The sequence below is a fragment of the Trichomonascus vanleenenianus genome (assembly GCF_965637985.1).
Source record: "Trichomonascus vanleenenianus strain CLIB 3782 genome assembly, contig: TRVA0_057S, whole genome shotgun sequence".
NCBI classification, from domain to species: domain Eukaryota; kingdom Fungi; phylum Ascomycota; class Dipodascomycetes; order Dipodascales; family Trichomonascaceae; genus Blastobotrys; species Blastobotrys vanleenenianus.
The window spans coordinates 33328-53550 of record NW_027481830.1 but is presented as its reverse complement, the minus strand read 5'-3'; the positions used below and the strand labels follow the sequence as shown (position 1 = coordinate 53550).

Here is a 20223-nt window from a genome sequence, read left to right as displayed (position 1 = left end):
ACCTGTTCACTTCCGGCTGCCTTCAACGCCTCCACTCCACTCCACTCCCCCCGAACGCATCCGCACCCACGTAGACGAGGCATTGATTTCGAAAGAGCGCGTAAACTGAGGGGATATACGAAGAAAAACTAGAAACCAAGATGTCCGGCGAAGACTTGCCGATTAACTTCCAGGAACACCTGCAATTGTCGTCTGTCGGGGTCCCCGACAGCGCCATTGGGTTCAACACATGTACTCTGGAGAGCGACAAATACGTCTGGTACGTGATATCTGGCGAATTCCTGCGAAATTCCAAGCTGAATTGAAGAAGAAGAGAAGGGCTAACAGGTTTAGTGTGCGAGAGCAGACGGCTGAGGGCAACAAGGTTGCCATTATCGACCTCAAAAGCGGCAATGAGGTGACGCGAAAGAACATGACGGCCGACTCGGCCATCATGCACCCGTCAGAGTTCATCATTGCGCTAAGAGCACAGGGGCGTACCCTCCAGGTCGTCAACATGGGCAACCGACAGCGGCTCAAGTCGGCGACTTTGAATGAGGATGTTGTGTATTGGCGCTGGGTCTCGGAGTCCAAGCTCGGGCTCATTACCGACCGGTCCATCTACCACTGGGATATCTACGATCAGGCCCAGGAAGCCCCCGTGCGTATTGCCGACCGACACGCTTCATTGGCGGGGTCGCAGATCATTGGGTACACTGCAAACTCTGACGAAAAGTGGTCCGCGCTGACGGGCATTTCGCAGCAGGACGGGCGCATCGTGGGCCACATCCAGCTCTACTCCAAGGAGCGAAACATCTCGCAGGGAATTGAGGGCCATGCGGCTGCTTTCGGGCTGCTGCGGCTCGATGGTGCGGCGTCCGACACGCGGCTCTTTACTTTTGCCAACCGAACCGCGACCGGAGCTAAGCTCCATATTGTAGAAATTGACCACCAGGAAGGGAACCCGACCTACCAGAAGAAGGCGGTCGACATTTTCTTCCCGCCGGAGGCGACCAACGACTTCCCGGTGGCCGTGCAGGTATCGAACAAGTTTGGCGTCATTTACATTGTCACCAAATACGGATTTATTCACTTGTACGACCTCGAGAGCGGTGTGTGCATCTATATGAACCGAATTTCCTCGGAGACGGTGTTCACGGCGACCTCGTACAACGACAATACGGGTATTCTTGCAATCAACCGGACCGGCCAGGTCATGTCGGTTACGCTCAATGAGGAGCACGTTGTGCCGTACATTTTGGAGAATTTGCGTAACACGTCGCTGGCGCTGGGGCTGGCTTCGCGGGGCGGGTTCCCGGGCGCTGATGATTTGTACACGCGGCAGTTTGAGGAGTTGCTGAATGCAGGCAATTACGGCGAGGCTGCCAAGGTCGCTGCTTCTTCCCCGAAGGGCATTCTGCGAACCACGGCGACCATCCAGCGGCTCAAGAACATCCAGGCGCCGCCGGGTCAGATCTCGCCGATTCTTCAGTACTTCTCGACTCTGCTGGACAAGGGTTCGCTCAACAAGTTTGAGTCAATTGAGCTGGCACTTCCCGTTTTGCAGCAGGACCGCAAGCCGCTGTTTGAAAAGTGGCTCAAGGAGAACAAGCTCGAGAGTTCTGAAGAGCTGGGCGATGCTGTAAGGCAGTTTGATGTGGCGCTGGCGCTGGCTGTGTACCTGCGGGCCAACGTGCCCATGAAGGTTGTGGCGGCGTTTGCCGAGCTGGGCGAGTTTGACAAGATCATTCCGTACTGTCAGAAGGTGAACTACTCTCCAGACTATGTTGTGCTACTGCAGAACATTGTGCGAGTAAACCCGGAAAAGGGAGCTGAGTTTGCCTCGAAGCTCGTAGAAATGAAGGTTCCCAACTTGAATTTGGACCGAATTTGCGATATTTTCCTGTCGCAGAACCTGATTCAGCAGCTGACGGCATTCTTGCTTGATGCGCTCAAGGACAATTTGCCGGAGCAGGGCCACCTGCAGACGCGGTTGCTCGAGGTTAACCTCATGAACGCCCCCCAGGTGGCGGATGCTATCCTGGGCAACGAAATGTTCTCGCACTACGACCGAGCCCGAGTTGCCCAGCTCGCTGAGAAGGCTGGTTTGTACCAGCGGGCCTTGGAGCACTACGACGATCTGAAGGATATCAAGCGAGTCATTGTTCACACGGAGGCCCTTAACCCAGAGTGGCTCGTAGAGTACTTTGGCAAGCTCACTATTGAGCAGACTATTGAGGCTCTGCGAGAAATGCTCAAGGTCAACATTCGCCAGAACCTGCAGACGGTCATCCAGGTTGCGATCAAGTTCTCGAACCTCATTGACCCGCTCAACTTCATCAAGCTGTTTGAAGAGTTCAAGACTTGGGAGGGTCTTTATTACTACCTGCAGAGTATTGTCAACCTGACGACTGATGCTGATGTCGTGCTCAAGTACATCCAGGCTGCTGCTCAGGTGGGTCAGTTCAGTGAGATTGAGCGAATCGCCCGAGACAACAACGTTTACAACCCGGAGAAGGTCAAGAACTTCCTCAAAGATGCCAAGCTTGCTGATCAGCTGCCTCTCATGATCGTGTGCAACCGATTCGGCTTCGTTCACGACTTGATTCTGTACCTGTACAAGAACCAGCAGTTCAAGTTCATTGAGGTCTACGTGCAGCGAGTCAACCCGGCCCAGACTCCGGAGGTTGTCGGTGCTTTGTTAGATGTCGACTGCGATGAGAACATCATCAAGAGCCTGCTTCAGTCCGTCGTTGGCCAGGTGCCAATTGAGCCATTGGTGGCGGAAGTAGAGAAGCGAAACCGGCTCAAGCTGTTGCTTCCGTTCCTGGAGACGGTGCTCAACGGTGGTTCTCAGGACCCAGCCCTGTTTGACGCGCTGGCCAAGATTTACATTGACTCGAACAACAACCCGGAGAAGTTCCTGAAGGAGAATGAGTTTTACAACTCGCTGGTCGTTGGTAAGTACTGCGAGAACAGAGACCCATACCTTGCTTTCATTGCCTACGAGCGGGGCCAGAACGACCAGGAACTCCTGCACATTACGAGCGAGAACTCCATGTTCAAGCACCAGGCACGGTACCTTGTTGCCCGGGCTGACCCAGCTCTGTGGGCGCAGGTGCTCTCCAGAGAGAACATTCACCTGCGATCGCTGGTTGACCAGATCGTCGGCACTGCTGTGCCGGAGTCGGACTCTCCAGAAGACGTGTCCGTTGCCGTCAAGGCGTTTATGGACAATGATCTTCCCGGTGAGCTTTTGGAGCTGCTTGAGAAGATCATTCTCGAGCCTTCTCCGTTCTCGGACAACCAGAACCTGCAGAACCTGCTTATTCTGACCGCCATTACTGCCGACCGATCACGGGTAATCGACCTGATTGAGCGGCTCGATAACTACGATGTGGACGAGATTGCCACCATCTCGGTCAACAAGGGGCTCTACGAGGAGGCGTTTGAAGTCTACAAGAAGTATAACCGGCACACTGACGCTCTGCGTGTTTTGGTCGACAACATCATGTCACTTGACCGTGCTGAGCAGTATGCCGAAAAGGTGGACGAGCCTGAAGTGTGGAGCCAGCTTGGTAAGGCACAGCTCGACGGCCTGCGTATCGCCGACTCGATCGAATCGTATAAGAAGGCCAAGGACCCGAGCAACTTTGCTGAAGTCATTGAAATTGCCTCGCACGCCGGAAAGGACGAGGAGCTCGTCAGCTACCTGCAGATGGCGCGACAAAGCTTGCGGGAGCCCAAGGTCGACTCCCAGCTCCTGGTTAGCCTGGCCAACACTGACAAATTGCGGGACATGGAGGATCTTCTCAACTCGCCCAATGTGGCCGAAATTGAGAGCGTAGGCGACCAGCTTTACGAAGGAGGTCAGTACGAGGCTGCCAAGATCATGTACAGCTCGATTTCCAACTGGGCAAAGCTTGCGTCGACCCATGTGTTCCTCAAGGACTACCAGAACGCTGTCGACTGCGCGCGAAAGGCAAGCAACGTCAAGGTTTGGAAGCAGGTCAACGAGGCGTGTATTGAGCAGCGTGAGTTCCGTCTGGCCCAGATTTGCGGTCTCAACCTGATTGTGCATGCCGAAGAACTCAAGGAGCTGGTAGAGCGATACGAGTTCATTGGCCACTTTGACGAGGTTATTTCGCTCTTTGAGCAGGGTCTCAGCCTGGAGCGAGCCCACATGGGCATGTTCACTGAGCTCGCTGTGCTGTACTCCAAGTACCACCCAGATCGACTCATGTCGCATCTTGAGCTGTTTAGCTCACGAATTAACATCCCCAAGGTCATTCGGGCCTGCGAGGAGGCACATCTGTGGCCAGAGCTCGTGTTCCTTTATGCCCACTACGATGAGTGGGACAATGCTGCGCTGGCTATTATGGAGCGGTCGCCGAGCTGCTTCCGACACGAGTCGTTCAAGGAGATCATTGTCAAGGTTGCCAACCTGGAGATCTACTACCGGGCTATTAACTTCTACATGGCGGAGCAGCCACACTTGATCACTGACTTGCTGGCTGCGCTTACGCCGCGAATCGATGTGGGCCGAGTCGTTAAGATGTTCCAGCGAAGCGATAACCTGCCAATGGTCAAGAGTTTCTTGGTAGCGGTGCAGGGGCAGAACCTGTGGGCTGTTAACAATGCTTACCACGATTTACTGATTGAGGAAGAGGACCATAAGAGCCTGCGCGATTCGGTGGACAACTTTGACCGGTTCGACCCACTCGACCTGGCGGAGCGGCTGGAGAAGCACGACCTTATCTTCTTCCGTCAGATTGCCGCCCACCTGTACAAGAAGAACAAGAAGTGGAACAAGAGCATCTCGCTGTCGAAGGAGGACAAGCTGTGGAAGGACGCCATTGCCACTGCGGCTGCCTCTGAAAAGGCTGAGATTGCTGAGGAGCTGCTACGGTACTTCGTCGACATTGGCAACAAGGAGTGCTACGTGGCCACCCTGTATACCTGCTACGATCTTATTCGCCAGGATGTGGTAACCGAGCTGTCGTGGCGCCACAACCTCAAGGACTACACGATGCCGTACATCATCAATGCCCAGCGGGAGCAAAACGAGTTGCTGTACAAGCTGCACCGGGACAATGAGGAGCGCAAGGAGCGAGAAAAGAAGCGGGCCGACGAGGAGGACCAGACGCCAATTCTCGGTGGCTCGGGCCGCCTTATGATCACGCAGGGCACTGGCCTCAGCAATGGCATGACCAGCGCGCCGCTCAGCAACCAGGCCACCGGATTTGGCCCACAAGCTACTGGATTTGGCTTCTAAATGAAGTATGTGTACGATGAACTAATATAAATTACAAATTGACAAATCCCCCCTTCCCCCTCCCATTCATACCCTGTAACTGGGGTTCCACCCCAGACCCGTAGTTGGCCCAAACCCCTATCCTACCGATGCGCTTGTGATGTTAGAATCTAACGAATAGTCTCTAAATGTGTATGATGATTTAATATATTATAAACTGCAAATTGAGTTCATATATTCGTACCCTGTAGTTGCACTGTATTCTGTGATGTTAAACTCACCGTGATCTCATACCGGTAATATTAAATGGCCATTATCTCACTTGTTTCAAAATAATAAGTTAATAAATATTAGCTAGAGAAAAGCCAATGATTTCTGTTACATTTAAGGAACCCATAAGATCAATTGTGTATTTTACTACTGTAGTAACGGTTACCAGGTATTGTACCGGTACAGGTAACCTAAAAGCCGCATGCTTCTTTTCACAGTAACTAAGGTAGCCAATTTGAAATGGCTGGCTAATCACACACTACACTGAGCTTAAAAAAAGCACTAGGGACAACTAATCCCATACTCTTGATCAATTATTAAAAAATACTTGCTTGCTATGAAATGTTTGTTCCACTATGGTGGTATTTGACGGACCGTGATCGGTTTTCTGGGTTTGGGTGAAGCGGAGCGAAGGAGGTCCTTCACGAACATTAGAGAGGCAGCCTCACCAATTATATAGAGGGCGCTTCACCAACATATACCGTCCCTTCTGGTCGAGGAAAATGATTGGATTGAATAAGCGGGTCCGGCTGCTCCTTGTCAGCATTGTACTGGTTACAGGAATTTTTCTGTTTGCGCCGTGGAGACCAGCGGTCCAAGCGCTTAGGCCATACGCCGGTTTGAACTCACCAAACGCAGTTCCAAAAGTTGAGTCTTCAAATGCTGATGCTGTAAAAGTTGAATCTCCAGAGGAAGCCGGCTCTCCAGAGGCCGATTCAAAGGAGTCTCCAAAGGAGGATGGCACGAAAGAAGGTTCCCACGATTCGCCAGATGCGTCGATTGACCTTGCTAAGTTGCGCAAAGACCACTACAGCACAGTTTTCAAGATCATTGACGAAGCCTGGCCCAATGTAACACTAGGGAAATATAAACACGGCAAGGGTGCGCCAAAGAAAGGAGGGGATATGCAGGCTCCTGTCCTGTCTACTGAAATTTTGGGCAACTACTTAGACGTGTCTAGCGAAGAAGTGGATCGATTGACCAAGGGACACAAGATCGCTGTGGACAAACTCCCCGCAGAGTATCCCTCTGGGTTGTATAAAGGCCGGGGCATTGTAACTGTAGCCGGAGGGAAATATGTACCTCTATTGCTGACTTCTCTGAGGATGCTGCGGAAGGTCACTCCGGAGTTGCCGGTTGAAGTCTTCATGGCGGATGATAACGAGTACGAAAAGGACCTATGTGAAAAAATCATGCCCCAATTGAACGCCAAGTGCATCAAGCTGGCCGATGTCATTGGCGAAGACCCGTGGAAGAAGTATGAGATTCGCAGCTACCAGCTCAAGGTGCTTTCTATTCTGGCCAGCTCTTTTGAGGACGTGTTGTTTCTGGACTCGGATTCGATTCCGCTGCATGACGTTGAGCAGTTCTTCAGCAAGGAGCCGTACACGTCCAAGGGGTACATTTTCTGGCCCGATTACTGGCTGAGAACGACGTCGCCTCACTTCTACGAGGTCGCCGGGAGGGAGCTCGGCGAGCGGGTGAGGGGCGATCTGTCTATCACTGATCCCAAGCTTGTGCCCCAGGCCGACCGCAAAGGAGCGCTGGCGGACAAGTCGTGCGAGGCGGGCCAGATGTACGTTTCCAAGGCACAACACTACAAGTCCCTCTTGCTGGCTACGTACTATAACCTCAATGGGTTCGACGCCTACTACAAGCTGATTTCCCAGGGTGCAGCTGGCGAGGGAGACAAAGATACGTTCATTGCGGCAGCCGAGATGCTGGGGGAGCCGTATCACCAGATCCATCAGCCGACGCGGTCGGCGGGATTCTGGGACAACAACGGAGAATGGCATGGCACGGGAATGCTCCAGGCCGACCCGCTAGACGACTACGAGGCCAATGTTTTGAACAAGAAGGACGCCGAGATCAAGATCCAGTTCATGCATTTGAACTTCCCAAAGCCTAACCCGAGGGAGCTCATGGGATCGCATAAAGAGCAGTATGAGAATGACGAGAAGAGGCTTCGATACTATGGATCGCCTAGCGAGAATGCCTATCTTTTAGGCGAACAGGATGTTGAGCTTCATATGTGGAGGCACTTGGAGTGGACTGCCTGTGAAGTTGGAGTCACTCAGGGCATCGTCGTGTCGGACTGGAAAGAGAACAACATCACCGAGATGTGCCAAAAGATCAAAGACCAGGTCGCGTGGCTGGCGAAAACCAGCGACGTTCAACAATCCTAATGACTCTCAGTGATTCTGATCTGTTCGCTGTAAGGCTTTGTAGATTAAGGTGGAAGCTCAGCTACGGGGTGTGAATATATGGGCCATTTGTAATTTATAATAACAGTTATATTAGTTCTTAATATTTCATTTAGAGTACAATTCGTTAGTCTTTAATTGTAGAATTCAACGGTAGGAGGGGGTCTGGGGTGGAACCCCAGCTACGGGGTATGAATACGGGACATAACATATTGGTTCTTAATCATGGTACATATATCTCGTTTAGAGGAAAGCGCGTTAGTTTTAACATACGTATACACTGGTACGCGGGGGTTTGGGGAGAGGCGCCGCACGTCAAATATGCGCCGCACACAACTTAACCAAGTTAACTAGGTATGTGGTAGACAGGAGGTGCCTCTTCAGCAGCCGTGGCTTTAGGCCTCGACGAATGTCGAAAAGTTCCTTCTGCCAAGCGTGGTTGATAATTCGCTTTCCGAGCCTGGTTCATGACATCTAGCCAGTAGGCAGAGAGTAAATTTGGTGCTACAGGCTATTTTGAAACGTCTCGTTAAAGCTTAATCCAAAAAAGAGAGTTTGGGGATCTGGCAAAAGACGTTATAACGTAACGGACCCTGGAAGATATCTCATAGTCTCTCGCTCTCTCTTCCTTTTTTATTCTGTTTATCGGTCGGTTTAAATAGCTTTTTAAAATGCTAGCCCGGAGGAGGTTCTTGAGGTATTTGATCCTCTGTGCCGTTCTGGTCACCATGACCTATGTCATGCTGCCCGGGGACACGATGTACAAGACCGTGAAGACTGCGAAGCCTGAACGGGTTGCTGTTGGCGGCGGTGAAGAGGAGAAGGGCTTTACAGACAACACGCCGAACTTCTTTGACCGGCCGGTGGCCCACAGCGAAGAAATCGGGACTGAAAAGGTCAAGAAAGACCATTACGAAGGTATCTTCGAGATCTTCTCCAAAGCATGGCCCAATGTGACCCTCGGCCGGTACAAGGACGACATTATAGCCCCCAAGGCGGCGTTTGACGATGAAAACTTCTTCACAAATGAGAGGCTTGGAGAGTATCTTCAGGTGTCTGACGAGGAGATCTCGCGGCTCAAAAAGGGCCATGAAATTGCCGTAAAAGAGCTTCCGTCGACCTACCCTGAAGGCATCTACAAGCGCCGAGGGCTCGTGACGCTTGCGGGAGGCAGATACATGCCATTGCTGCTCACCAACTTAAGGATGCTGAGGAAGTACTCTCCGGATCTTCCAGTTGAGATCTTCATGGCTGACGATGTGGAGTATGAGAAGGAACTGTGTGAGAAGGTGATTCCCGAATTGAATGCCAAATGCATTAAGCTGAAAGACATCATTGGGGACGAATTGTGGAAGAAGCACGATATCCGCAGCTACCAGCTGAAGGCGTTTGCCATTCTAATGAGCTCTTTTGAAGACGTAATGTTCTTGGACGCTGATGATATTCCACTGGGTGATGTGGCCCAGTTCTTCGACAAGGAGCCGTTCCGGTCAACTGGCTACGTCTTCTGGCCCGACTACTGGTTCCGCACGACCTCGCCGCATTTCTACACGGTCGTGGGGCGTCAATTGGGTCCTCGCGTGCGAGGCAACCTCAGTGAGACTGATCCAGCCAAGGTGCCTCAGGCGGACCTCGAAGGCGCTTTGGCTGATAAGAGCACGGAATCGGGCCAGCTATACGTGTCCAAGGCGAAGCATTACAAGAGTCTGCTGCTGGCCACGTATTATAATCTCAATGGCTTTAACGCGTACTACAAGCTACTGACGCAGGGCAGCGGCGGTGAAGGCGATAAGGATACCTTCATTGCGGCTGCTGAGATCCTTAGAGAGCCGTACCGCCAGGTTGAGCAGGACACGCGTCCAGCAGGGTACTTTACGCCCAAGGAGGGTGGAGGATCGGACTTCCATGGCACAGGCATGCTCCAGGCGGATCCATACGATGATTATAAGCTGCATGTCCTCAAGACGACGACGGAGAAGCCGCGAATTCAGTTTATGCATTTGAATTACCCGAAGCCGAATCCACGAGAGCTCATGTCGAGCCACAAGGAGCAGTATGAGAAGGACGAGAACCGGGTGCGATATTATGGCAAGCCCAGTGAGAATACTCATGTATTTGGCCAACAGGATATTGAGCTGCAAATGTGGAATCATCTCAAGTGGTCTGCGTGTGATCTCGGGGTTGAACGAGGCATTGTCCTAAAGGACTGGAAGCAGACGGACATTGCAGAGATGTGCCAGAAGATCAAGGACCAGGTGGCGTGGTTAGAAAAGACTAGTGACGTTTAATTACTAATATTGTATACATAATCTGTTAAGGTACCGTTGGTGACTATATCAGAAAATAATACAATCCAGATTATTATTACCACGATATAGTTAGAATAATGAATCCTATGTACCTGTCCTACTCTCTATTGCGGAATACTCTTTTGACTACACATCATGCACTATTTCATTTCAATGACCTTCCATTGTTATGTTCTCTAGGACTACGACTCACCACTCATTACTTCAATAGGGGACTTCTCTCTTTGGGAACAATTCAAAATGAACTACTATAGGTGGCTATGTTCTCTGGGACTACTCATTACTACTCACTCGCTGTTTGTCTGCCGTAGCTACTGGTAATTCCTAGTACGTAATCACGCAATATTCTGTTGAAGGCACTACCAGTAACTAGGTAGTCTCTACTGGTGAGTAAGCTACCACAGCCATAGGGTGGGAATTGCCGAATACTCTATTGAGTATACCTACCCCACAACTGTAGGGCAGGAATTGCCGAATACTCTATCAAGTTTACTACCACAACTGTAGGGTAGGAATTGCCGGATCTACGTATTTAACTCCGTTACAGTTGTACAGCTGTAAAATGGAATCCGACATCTTCATGGGGAATGCAACCCTGCCCAGTAGATCGGGATCATCCTAACCACCACATGTAGGTACAGTACCGTAGTTGTAGGAGAGACACTCACTACTACCTGGTAGTAGCACAAGTAAATATATTTTTAGTGTACCACTGGTACAACAGACGTATTACCAGTACCTCTCATACATCCTCACACAGGAGAATATCGGCAGGGGTGAAGCGATGTGCATACCGGAAGCACTTCAGCTCATGGCACACGGCACATACAACATGGCACATGTACTGATATCAACGCACATCTGTAATGACACAATACATCGCACAGGTGTTGTTGTTGATAATATGCAGTGTATCTCCATAGAACGAGTTGTATTGGTCCAAGCTTCAAGTCGCCAAGTCGTCTTCTATTTTAGTATATCAAACAAGACATTGTCTTAGATAGAGTCGTTTAACCAGAAAAGCGGCTACACCTCAACATCGCCAAAGCGGCCCGTCGTATTGAGATTGCACCACAGAAAACGCTCTGACCCCGGTCAGGAAAGTTTAATTACTGGGAATTCAAGGGGCACCCCCATGGAGACTTGGGTGCCCCTAGTTGGCTCTTGGCTTTCAAAATTCTTTCAAAATTCCGTCCATACAAAGGTTCTCAAGTCTCCTTTATACGCATGTTGCTGCGTATAAGGGAGACTTGGCATGCAGATCTAATGACAGTTTACGGTTGCCTGTTCCTTGCAGAGCCCCTCCCCCCTTACCCGGGGATGCAGCCAGTCCCGTTCGATGGACCAAAAAGAGAGTTTAATAACGCAGGCTCTAGCTTTGATTTTTTAGCGAACGGATATCGCTGGCCGGTGAGATCTCGCCTGAAATTACACCTCCCGAATTGCTCCATTATTCCGCTGGATATTCTAACATGTACAAGTATGGTCCTATTAAAAGAATGCAGGTGAGATGGAGATCGATGAGCCGCATCCGAAAGGGTCGGCCCCTTTCCGCATTTGGCCCAGACCCTGCGGGGCCTCCCTCGCCAAACGATGTCGATCACACGCAGCGGTTTGCTGGTTTGGGATAGGCCGGTCCCTTATTTAGACCATGGGCATGACAGATGTCGTGAAGCAATGAAGCAATAGTGGGTATATATAAAGGGCCCCGAACGGTGGGTTCACTTGATATACTAGTTTACGAAATCGCAGAACATTCGGGGAATTTGCTCTTGAAACTTAATCTGTTACGTTATCTAAGGATTATCTATCTAAGGTCCGTTATTAAAGGTCCGTTGTTAGAGGTAACATTATTAAAGGCGTCAATTGCGATTCTGACGTACCTGGTAATACCAAATAGATATAGTAGACCATGCTGGCCCGCAGGTCTTCCGCCAGATATGTCACTTTCTGCGCCCTGGTCATAGTCGTGCTGTATCTGTACCTGCCGCATAGTAATGATCCGTCGATTATGCATTTGATAGACGACGACGATGCAGCAGAAAATGACGAACTGGACCAGTTGGAGCGGCTCAAGAACCAATGGCATCAAGCACAGCCAAAGCCCCGGTCGGGCTTACACGTCCAGGACGGGTCCATGCCCCTGGCGTTCGATCCTGACCGGGTGCGTCAGGCCCACTACGACGCCCTTTTCGACATTTTCGAGGCGGCCTGGCCCAATGTGACCCTGGGGGCCTACAAAAACGGCACTTTTGCGCCTAATAAGGCCCATGATCAGAAGTTTCCCATTCTCACCAATGAATTCCTTGCCGGGTTCCTGCAGGTGTCTCCCGAAGAGGTGGCCCGGCTTAAAAAGGGCCATGATATCGCGGTATCTCGGCTTCCCCGGTCGTATCCGTCGGGGCTCTACAAGGGGAAGGGAGTTGTGACTCTGGCCGGTGGAAGATACATGCCGGTTCTGCTGACGACAATTCGAATGCTGAGAAAGCGGTCGCCCGACATTCCAATAGAGGTGTTTGTGGCCGACGAGAAAGAGTTCGAGCCGGCTCTGTGCGAGACCGTGTTTCCTAAGCTCAATGCAAAGTGCATTAATCTGCGCGAAAAAGTGGGCGAGGAGATCTGGGAGAGGCACAATATCCACAGCTACCAGCTCAAAGTGCTAGCATTGCTCATGAGCTCGTTTGAAGACGTTTTGCTGCTTGATGCGGATTCTATTCCAATAGGAGACGTCAGCCATTTGTTCACTGAGGAGCCCTATGCCTCGTTCGGGTACGTTTTCTGGCCAGACTATTGGTACAGGACGACCTCTCCGCATTTCTACGAGATTGCCGGGCGTAAGCTGGGACCCCGAGTGCGAGGCAACCTGTCCGAGACCAATCCCGAAATGATTCCACAGGCCGACCGGCAGGGTGCTATCCCGGATAAGAGCACCGAGTCTGGCCAGGTCATGGTGTCCAAGAGAAAGCATTACAAGAGTCTGCTACTGGCCACCTATTATAATCTCAATGGGTTCGATGCTTACTACAAGCTGCTGAGCCAGGGAACCGGCGGAGAGGGGGACAAGGATACCTTCATTGCTGCGGCCGAGATGCTCAACGAAAAGTACTATCAGGTTAAGCAGGACACTCGTCCTGCCGGGTACTTTGACAACGGGTTCCATGGCACGGGGATGCTCCAAGCCGACCCCACCGAGGATTACAAGCTCAACTACCTCAACGAGAAGACCAATGAGGAACACAGGCCAAAGGTCCAGTTTATGCATCTCAATGTGCCCAAGCCTAACCCGCGGGAGCTGATATTTGGCAACTGGGAGCAGTTTACAGTTGATTCGAAGCGGCTGCGGTATTACGGCAAGCCTAGCGAAAACACCCACGTGTTTGGGTTCCAGGATATTGAGCTTCAGATGTGGACTGAGCTGCAATGGTCGGCGTGCGAGTTGGCTCTCGAGCAAGGCATTGTGCTCAAGGATTGGATGGACACGGGCATGTCGGTTCTGTGCAAGAAGATCAAAGAGCAGGTTGCCTATCTCGAGAGAACGAGCGATATTTATTAGTTTTGACTAACCCTGTATTTGTATTTCTACAAAAAATCTAATTGCCATGACCCTCCGCCCCAGGGGGGGTTAGTCCCCCCAATTACAAGTGGTGGAATGTATTCGCTTCGCGAAGGGACTGTTGGCAGTTTCAAACTACACCTCATTTGACTTGGGGGCCAGCCCCCCAAACCCCCCTTGCGCCGCTTCGCGGAGAACTTGTAGCGCCTAGGGACACTTCGTCGAACCCCCTAGGGGAACTGGTCCTCCGAGTAGGTACACGTGTAATTGTAACAGTGTGTGGCGCTGTTACGGGCACAACTAAAGTTAGTTACGAGTTCGGAGTTTTGTTACGAGTTGTAACAGGAACGTGCGACAGAAAGTTGTAATGCGTTGGGAGTGTGTTACCGAACTGTAACAAAAAAACGCATCACAACAATATGCTTCCTTCAATTGACAGCCATATCTCCGCGTAGCGGAGCCCTAGGGGGGTTTGGGGGGGACTGGTCCCCCCAATTACAAGAGGGTGTGTATTCGAGGGCCAGCCCTCGAGCTCCCGTGGCTCCGCTTCGCGGAGTTCCTAGCTGCGCGGAGCCGCAAGGGGGGTTTAGGTACACGAATCTAACAAAAGTGAAGCAATTGCCTTACCTCAAAGCGATGCAGTTGGAGGTTATAAAGTCCTGGTAAACATATCTATAGTATTAATGGCCCTGTCTCCCAGGAATCAAGTAAGGTACTAAAAGTTGTATCGATCGCCCTGTCGCTCGAGAACCTTCTTCTCAGTAGCAATGGCATCAATCAATTCATTTGGAGTCACGTCAAACGAAGGATTCCAAATGCCAATACCCGAAGCCGCAGTACTAACGGCCGCTACATTGCTAGTGTCAAGCGTGCCGTCCGCGGAAACCACCGGACCTTTGACAACAGTCAGTTCCTGCGGTGGACGCTCCTCAATAACAATCTCTTCACCAGATGGAGTGTTGAGGTCAACAGAGGTGGTAGGAGCGGCAACCATGAACTTAACGCCATGGTGCTTTGCCACGACTGCCAGCTGGTAGGTGCCGATTTTGTTGGCAGTGTCGCCATTAGCGGCTACTCGGTCGGCCCCGACGACACAGAGCTTGATGTTCTTGTCCTTACGCATCAGCGAAGCCGCCATTGAATCAGTCACGAGTGTCGCCGGGATGTTGTCGTACACCAACTCGTATGCAGTCAGCCGCGATCCCTGGTTATACGGTCTAGTTTCCAGGCAGTACGCATGCTCAAGACGGCCCTTTTCATGGAGAGACCGGATAATGCCCAGGGCGGTGCCGTACCCGGCAGTGGCCAGGGAGCCTGTGTTGCAAATGGTCAGCACCGAGATCTTCTCACCGACCGGGACCTGGCTGAGGATCCACTCAGAACCGTTGGATCCAATATTCTTATTGTCCTGGACATCGTCCTCGAGCATCTGCTCGCAGTAGCTAATGACTGAATTCATGAGCGCTGCTGGTTGGGCATTGGAGTTGGTCGCAACAACGCCCTTGAGGGCGTTGCAAGCCTGAGAGAGGTTTACCGCAGTAGGGCGCGAGGTGACAAGGTAGTCGAGCTTCTCACCAATGTGCTGGGCGAGGCTAGACGTTTCAAGCTGGTCCAAGGTCTCTTTGTTGGCCCACAGTTCGGATGCCAAGGCCAGGGCCGCCACAATGGCAATGGCTGGTGCACCCCGGACAACCATCTTCTTGATGGCACTGTGGGCGTCTTTTACATTACGTACGGCGACATATTCGGTCTGGTGAGGCAGTTTCAGCTGGTCGAGGATTTCCAGCTGCTTGGTTTCGCGGTCGTATTTAATAGCCTCCAGAGTCGCACTCATCTTTCTCTTGCTCCAAAACTAAATCAGGTATCCTCAGGAAATCCACTCTATGTATGATATCTATATGAATATCTACCTGGTTAAGTGCAATAATCTTGCAATACTGGGGTATTAATGCACCATCCACTCGGTTAATTTTTCAGTGCGGCTGACTCTGCATTGGTATATCGCATACGTATAAACCACCATAACAGTACTGAATTTCGAAAGATCAGTAAAATAATTGAAATAACGTTAAACTGAACACTTCAATGAATATATTAATACCCTATAAAACTTGACTTGTTAATTGCGGCTAAGTCCTGCTTATATCATATATATGCTAGTACCGTATACATATATAGGCAGTAACAACCCTGGATCTCGAAAGGTCAATAATATGAATAAGCTGAATACTCTCAAGTTATATATCCTCAATATGTATTATCATTAGATATGCACGTATGAAACGATAAATGTTGCCATACCCGAGACTTTGATCGTTATCTTTACAAAGGGGGTAAGCATATTCCTACTCTTGGATAATGAGCATTTGGCGGACTGGTAGCGCAACTTGCCTTATAAGCGAGCCCTCGGGGAGCAGAGTTCCTACTGGTTATCTCGGTTTGTGCACCTACCTATAAGAGTTGTTACCAGTGCTATTGGGGGTCCACCCAGACCTGGAGCTCCGCTGCGTGGACAGGACTGGTTGATATATAACGGGGGTTTGGGGGCAGAGCCCCCAACTACGGGAGCTCGAGGGCTGGCCCTCGAAGAACTGTAGCAGTACTGTTTAACTGAAGGGAAATACGCCTTGCTTTGCAAGTCGGTATGTCGGCAAGTCGTAAGGTCCGTTTGTCATCGCTTATTAATCTAAACAGCGCCATGGGAGTATTGCGCATATGAGCCAATCTCCCTCCTCCGATCCCAACCCTCTTCTTTCAAATTGTTTTAGCGGGCCAACCTGAACGAATATATCAAGTGAAATAATACGGCATTCCATCTTTAATGGCCATCTAAAGCTCCTAGAGAACAAGAGTGGTGGTCTGGAGATTGATAAATGCAGGCATCGCAGAAACAAGACGGCCCGCCACGGCCGGTCGTGGACGCGGTCCCCTCGCCGTCCTCCAAACGGTCGAGGGCAGCGTCTGCCCAAGGGGAATCCTCGTCCTCCTCTCGAAGCTCCCCGGGAGTTATCCAGCCCGCGTCCTTCATTGACACCCTGGCGATTCTCACCCTGTTTGTGCGGTTCCCGTCCGTTGTCATGGTCGCGGTGTACGTTGTGTTCATCGCTACTGGCTTCCCGGGCGCTTCCAGCGGCTCCTCATCCTCCTCTGGAGGCTCCAAATATGCCTCTGGAGGGGCTGGTGGCCCGTTTTCAGCAGACGGGTTCGAAATCCCGCAGAAAAGGCGGTGGATGCTGCTGAAAATGTTCTCGGTTGATTTCGCCATTGCCATTACAACTCTGTACTTAACTCCGGTTCTACGGAACCTTGTAATAGTGTTTGCCCATGCCGTAGTAGCGGCGTATTTGGGCGGGGGTGGCGCACAGAAAGTGTTTACAAACGCGGTGTATTCGACAACAATTGTCGAAATCCTGCGGCTCGTATGGTACCACGTGACGGGATACTTCTTCACAGACCACTTTGACATGCTTCTCGGCGATTCAGGTGGGTCAATTGCGGCTCCCGGGGCTGGCGGAGACGCAATGGCATTTGATCAGCTGTTCCGCGATGCTAGGGGCAAAATGCAGTTTGAGTCGGACTATCTTGTTGGCGACCAGCAGTTCAACACGCTCACTACGACATGGACAATGATTCCGACGGTTATTCGAACTCTGCGTTACGTAGACTGGGCGTACGAGATACCCCTTGTGTGTTTCCAGGTGCTAGCCATCCACGTTATTGGCCAGGGGCTCATACCGGCGCTGAAGAAGATTTTCCTTGATAAAACAACTCTCCAGACGAGTTCGGCGTCTGCTTCTTCGGGGGGCGGGTACACAGATCATGATGGGTACGAAGCGTCAGAGCCTGCTATGAAAGGCGGCGACTGGCTTCATCAGCATTCAACGGTCATTTCGTACCCTGGAGAGTCGGCTGAGTCCGTCTCGGCGACTCCTATTGCGCACTCCGACCTCAATATTCTCACCCCGGCTAAGAAGAACAAGAAATTTGCGTCTGTAAGAGCAGGCCAGCCCCTATGGTCGACTCTCGCCAGCTCCATGGTCATGGCGGCTCGCCAGGAGTCTCTGGCTGCTACAGAAGACGCCTCCCAGGAACCAGCATCCGATATGTGCCAATTTTTTGTGCGATTTGTGTTTGAAAATGCTGTGGTGTTTGAAGTCGAGGGATTCGACCATTCAACTGGGGACGCTAAGAACTTCATTGTCAGGGTCAACGGCATCCAGTGGCCCCAGGTATCTCTGCAGTCTGAGGGCCAGCCCCCAGAGAGCGAGTTTGTCGGCGTGGACCGGGAGCCCTTTTTGGTGGTGGTCCACGGTCTTACGCCTATTACTCCGTATGAGATCGAGACGGCCTACGACAAGGCTGTTCTTATGCGGGTTAATGTGTGCACTTCAGCGCGATCCAAGAACCACCAGAGTTCTGGTGGAGCAATGGCTGCGCCGGTGCGGGCCCTGTCGCCCGTTACTACTCTTTTGGACACGCTAACTACTGCCCAGACCAACCTAAGCGAGGAAAAGTCGCACATTAAGAAGAACCGTAAAGAGTACGCTAAGCGGCTTGCTGTGCTTCGAACCGACATTGACAGTCTTCGCGGCAAGCTCGAGACCTCGGACAAGGGGGATGAGCGGAACCGACGAAAGGTTCTGTCTCTGCGAGAGTCGGTCAAGCAATTTGAAGTTGAGATTGAGGAACTGGAGGCGGAGATAAAAGCGCTCGAGAGCAGGCGGGAGTCTGATGAAGCCCAGTTCAAGACCCAGGAGGAAGACTTCAAGCACCAGCTTGCTGAGATACGGTCGCAGCTCAAGGCGGAACAGGTTGCCCAGAAGGAGTGGAACGAGAAGATTGCCATTGTTGAGAGCGAGCTGCAGGCTCTTGTTGCCAAGCGCGACAAGCTTTTGACCAAGAAGTCGCGTCTCAACGGGGACCCTGAAAAGAGCGAAGAGACGGATCTGTTTGAGGAGATCAAGAACGAGTTCAGTCGGCGTGAGCACATTCGACAAGCCAAGCTCGAGCGCCGGGCCATGGTTGAGCAGGAGTTTTCCAATTCCATCGCCAAGATGGAGGCTTATATCGAGGAGACGAAAAAGCGCACCCATAGCATTTGGGTATCTCTTCAGCAGCTGGGCAATTCTTTAACTCCTAGCGTATCCCCGGGATAAAAAATGGCCGTCCAAAAGAAGATCATTGTGTGCATAGATCTGTATTTTTGTTTTTTTTTTGTTTATTTGTTTTTGTTTTATATAACGACTTGATGATTTGTATAGATTCGTGTTGAAAATTATCCTATTCTCCTTAATCTTGAAGAATGAATCCACGCTAGTCTAAATGTTCATTCTTAAAAAACTACATAGGTTTCTCCATTAATCGAGTTTATCGCTCGCACCATTTTTCATTGGTAGGGGGTTCCACCCCCCAAACCCCCCGTCCTCCGCGATCATGAAAGATATCAATTCGTTAGGGCGATTTGTTAATTCCACTATTCCATTGAAAGACACTCGATCCATCAAAACAGCTCAGCCCATTAACTACGCTGCGATTTCACTGAATGGTATTAAACATACCAGTTCAAAAAAGGCTGAAAAGTCAATCGTATCTCATGACAAACTAATAAATACTTAATAAAGATTGTCGCCAAAATATTCCGGCAGGAATCCGTTGCGCAGCAGCTTCTTCGCCATCTGCTTGTCCTTCTTCTTCAATGCGCTAACCCGGTCGTTATGGGCCTTCTCAATCTCGGCAAACGGAACCTCCTTCAACGCAGACGTCGCAACGCCTGGAACCTTGGCCTCCTCGATCATGTCCTCTTTATCCATGTCGATCTCGCCGACCCAGGCAACGTTTTCTCCTCGCACAATGTATACGCCGCGCCTCTGCTCGCCGTACGAGCCATTGGGCAGGTCGTATATCCGCTCGACCGTGTCCTGCAGCACGAGGTTGGCGAATTGATCAAATGATCGGAGCACGCCAAACAGCTTTCGCCCGTCTCGAAGGGAAACCACTACCCGGCCTACTCTTGGTTAGCTTGAATCATAAAAAAATTCTTTTTTGAGATACGCACGGTCAACAACATCTAGCAAGGCGGCGGCTGTGGTGAATGCCTGGGAGGGCATAAGATTGGGATCTTCTAGCGGATCCACCTTCTTCTCCATTTTGAGTTTTGGTTGTCTTTGGATGAAAAGTTGGTGATGTGCTGTTTTGCGGTGGTTGGGTGGAACGCCGCTCCGACTTTGAACTTGGTCCGTTAAATGAACTTTAGCGAATAACGGGATGAGATGGTTGAAGTAGTTGTTAATTGTTAGAGTTATACGAGCGATTGCAAAGCTATCGATTTAGTTTAGTTATTATTGACGAAGGTACCGGTAGTTCGGTTTTGGTTAATATTGAGGTTAATAATTGAGGATTGGATATCAATCACTCGACCACACCGTTTTTTGTACAGTCCTTTGGTATCGGTATACCAATGGCTTCAAGGTCTTTTAGTAGTTCAATCAGTTTTCAGGAACTTAAATTCCCTACCTATGAACTGTTAGCAGAGTTGAGGAAGAGAATATGTTAAATTCGCTATGTATGGATTATTAGCAGAGCTGAGGAAGAGAATATGTTAAATTCGCAATGTATGGATTATTAGCAGAGTTGAGGAAGAGAATATGATGACCT

At 50.7% G+C, this 20223-nt stretch overlaps 7 protein-coding genes across 7 annotated transcripts; 5 read left to right on the top strand and 2 right to left on the bottom strand.

Moving 5' to 3' along the window:
- Nucleotides 1-140: 140 nt before the first annotated feature.
- Nucleotides 141-5254, top strand: CHC1 (clathrin heavy chain; the record flags this gene model as incomplete). Its single annotated transcript, XM_076687413.1, has 2 exons — nucleotides 141-259; nucleotides 334-5254. The coding sequence occupies 2 exons, from the start codon at nucleotides 141-143 to the stop codon at nucleotides 5252-5254; spliced, it is 5040 nt and encodes a 1679-aa protein (XP_076538365.1).
- A 752-nt stretch (nucleotides 5255-6006) lies between these two features.
- Nucleotides 6007-7689, top strand: MNN2 (alpha-mannosyltransferase; the record flags this gene model as incomplete). The annotated part of the gene is made up of 1 exon (XM_076687412.1): nucleotides 6007-7689. The coding sequence occupies one exon, from the start codon at nucleotides 6007-6009 to the stop codon at nucleotides 7687-7689; it is 1683 nt and encodes a 560-aa protein (XP_076538364.1).
- Nucleotides 7690-8435: 746 nt separating this feature from the next.
- Nucleotides 8436-9995, top strand: MNN2 (alpha-mannosyltransferase; the record flags this gene model as incomplete). The annotated part of the gene is made up of 1 exon (XM_076687411.1): nucleotides 8436-9995. The coding sequence occupies one exon, from the start codon at nucleotides 8436-8438 to the stop codon at nucleotides 9993-9995; it is 1560 nt and encodes a 519-aa protein (XP_076538363.1).
- A 1933-nt stretch (nucleotides 9996-11928) lies between these two features.
- MNN2 (alpha-mannosyltransferase) lies at nucleotides 11929-13569 on the top strand (the record flags this gene model as incomplete). Its single annotated transcript, XM_076687410.1, has 1 exon — nucleotides 11929-13569. The coding sequence occupies one exon, from the start codon at nucleotides 11929-11931 to the stop codon at nucleotides 13567-13569; it is 1641 nt and encodes a 546-aa protein (XP_076538362.1).
- Nucleotides 13570-14284: 715 nt separating this feature from the next.
- On the bottom strand, nucleotides 14285-15403 carry MRI1 (S-methyl-5-thioribose-1-phosphate isomerase MRI1; the record flags this gene model as incomplete). The annotated part of the gene is made up of 1 exon (XM_076687409.1): nucleotides 14285-15403. One exon carries the CDS (start codon nucleotides 15401-15403, stop codon nucleotides 14285-14287), a length of 1119 nt encoding a protein of 372 aa, XP_076538361.1.
- Nucleotides 15404-16442: 1039 nt separating this feature from the next.
- Nucleotides 16443-18725, top strand: NNF2 (Nnf2p; the record flags this gene model as incomplete). Its single annotated transcript, XM_076687408.1, has 1 exon — nucleotides 16443-18725. One exon carries the CDS (start codon nucleotides 16443-16445, stop codon nucleotides 18723-18725), a length of 2283 nt encoding a protein of 760 aa, XP_076538360.1.
- Nucleotides 18726-19181: 456 nt separating this feature from the next.
- LSM1 (Lsm1p) lies at nucleotides 19182-19715 on the bottom strand (the record flags this gene model as incomplete). The annotated part of the gene is made up of 2 exons (XM_076687407.1): nucleotides 19182-19573; nucleotides 19625-19715. The coding sequence occupies 2 exons, from the start codon at nucleotides 19713-19715 to the stop codon at nucleotides 19182-19184; spliced, it is 483 nt and encodes a 160-aa protein (XP_076538359.1).
- Between the last annotated feature and the right edge of the window lie 508 nt (nucleotides 19716-20223).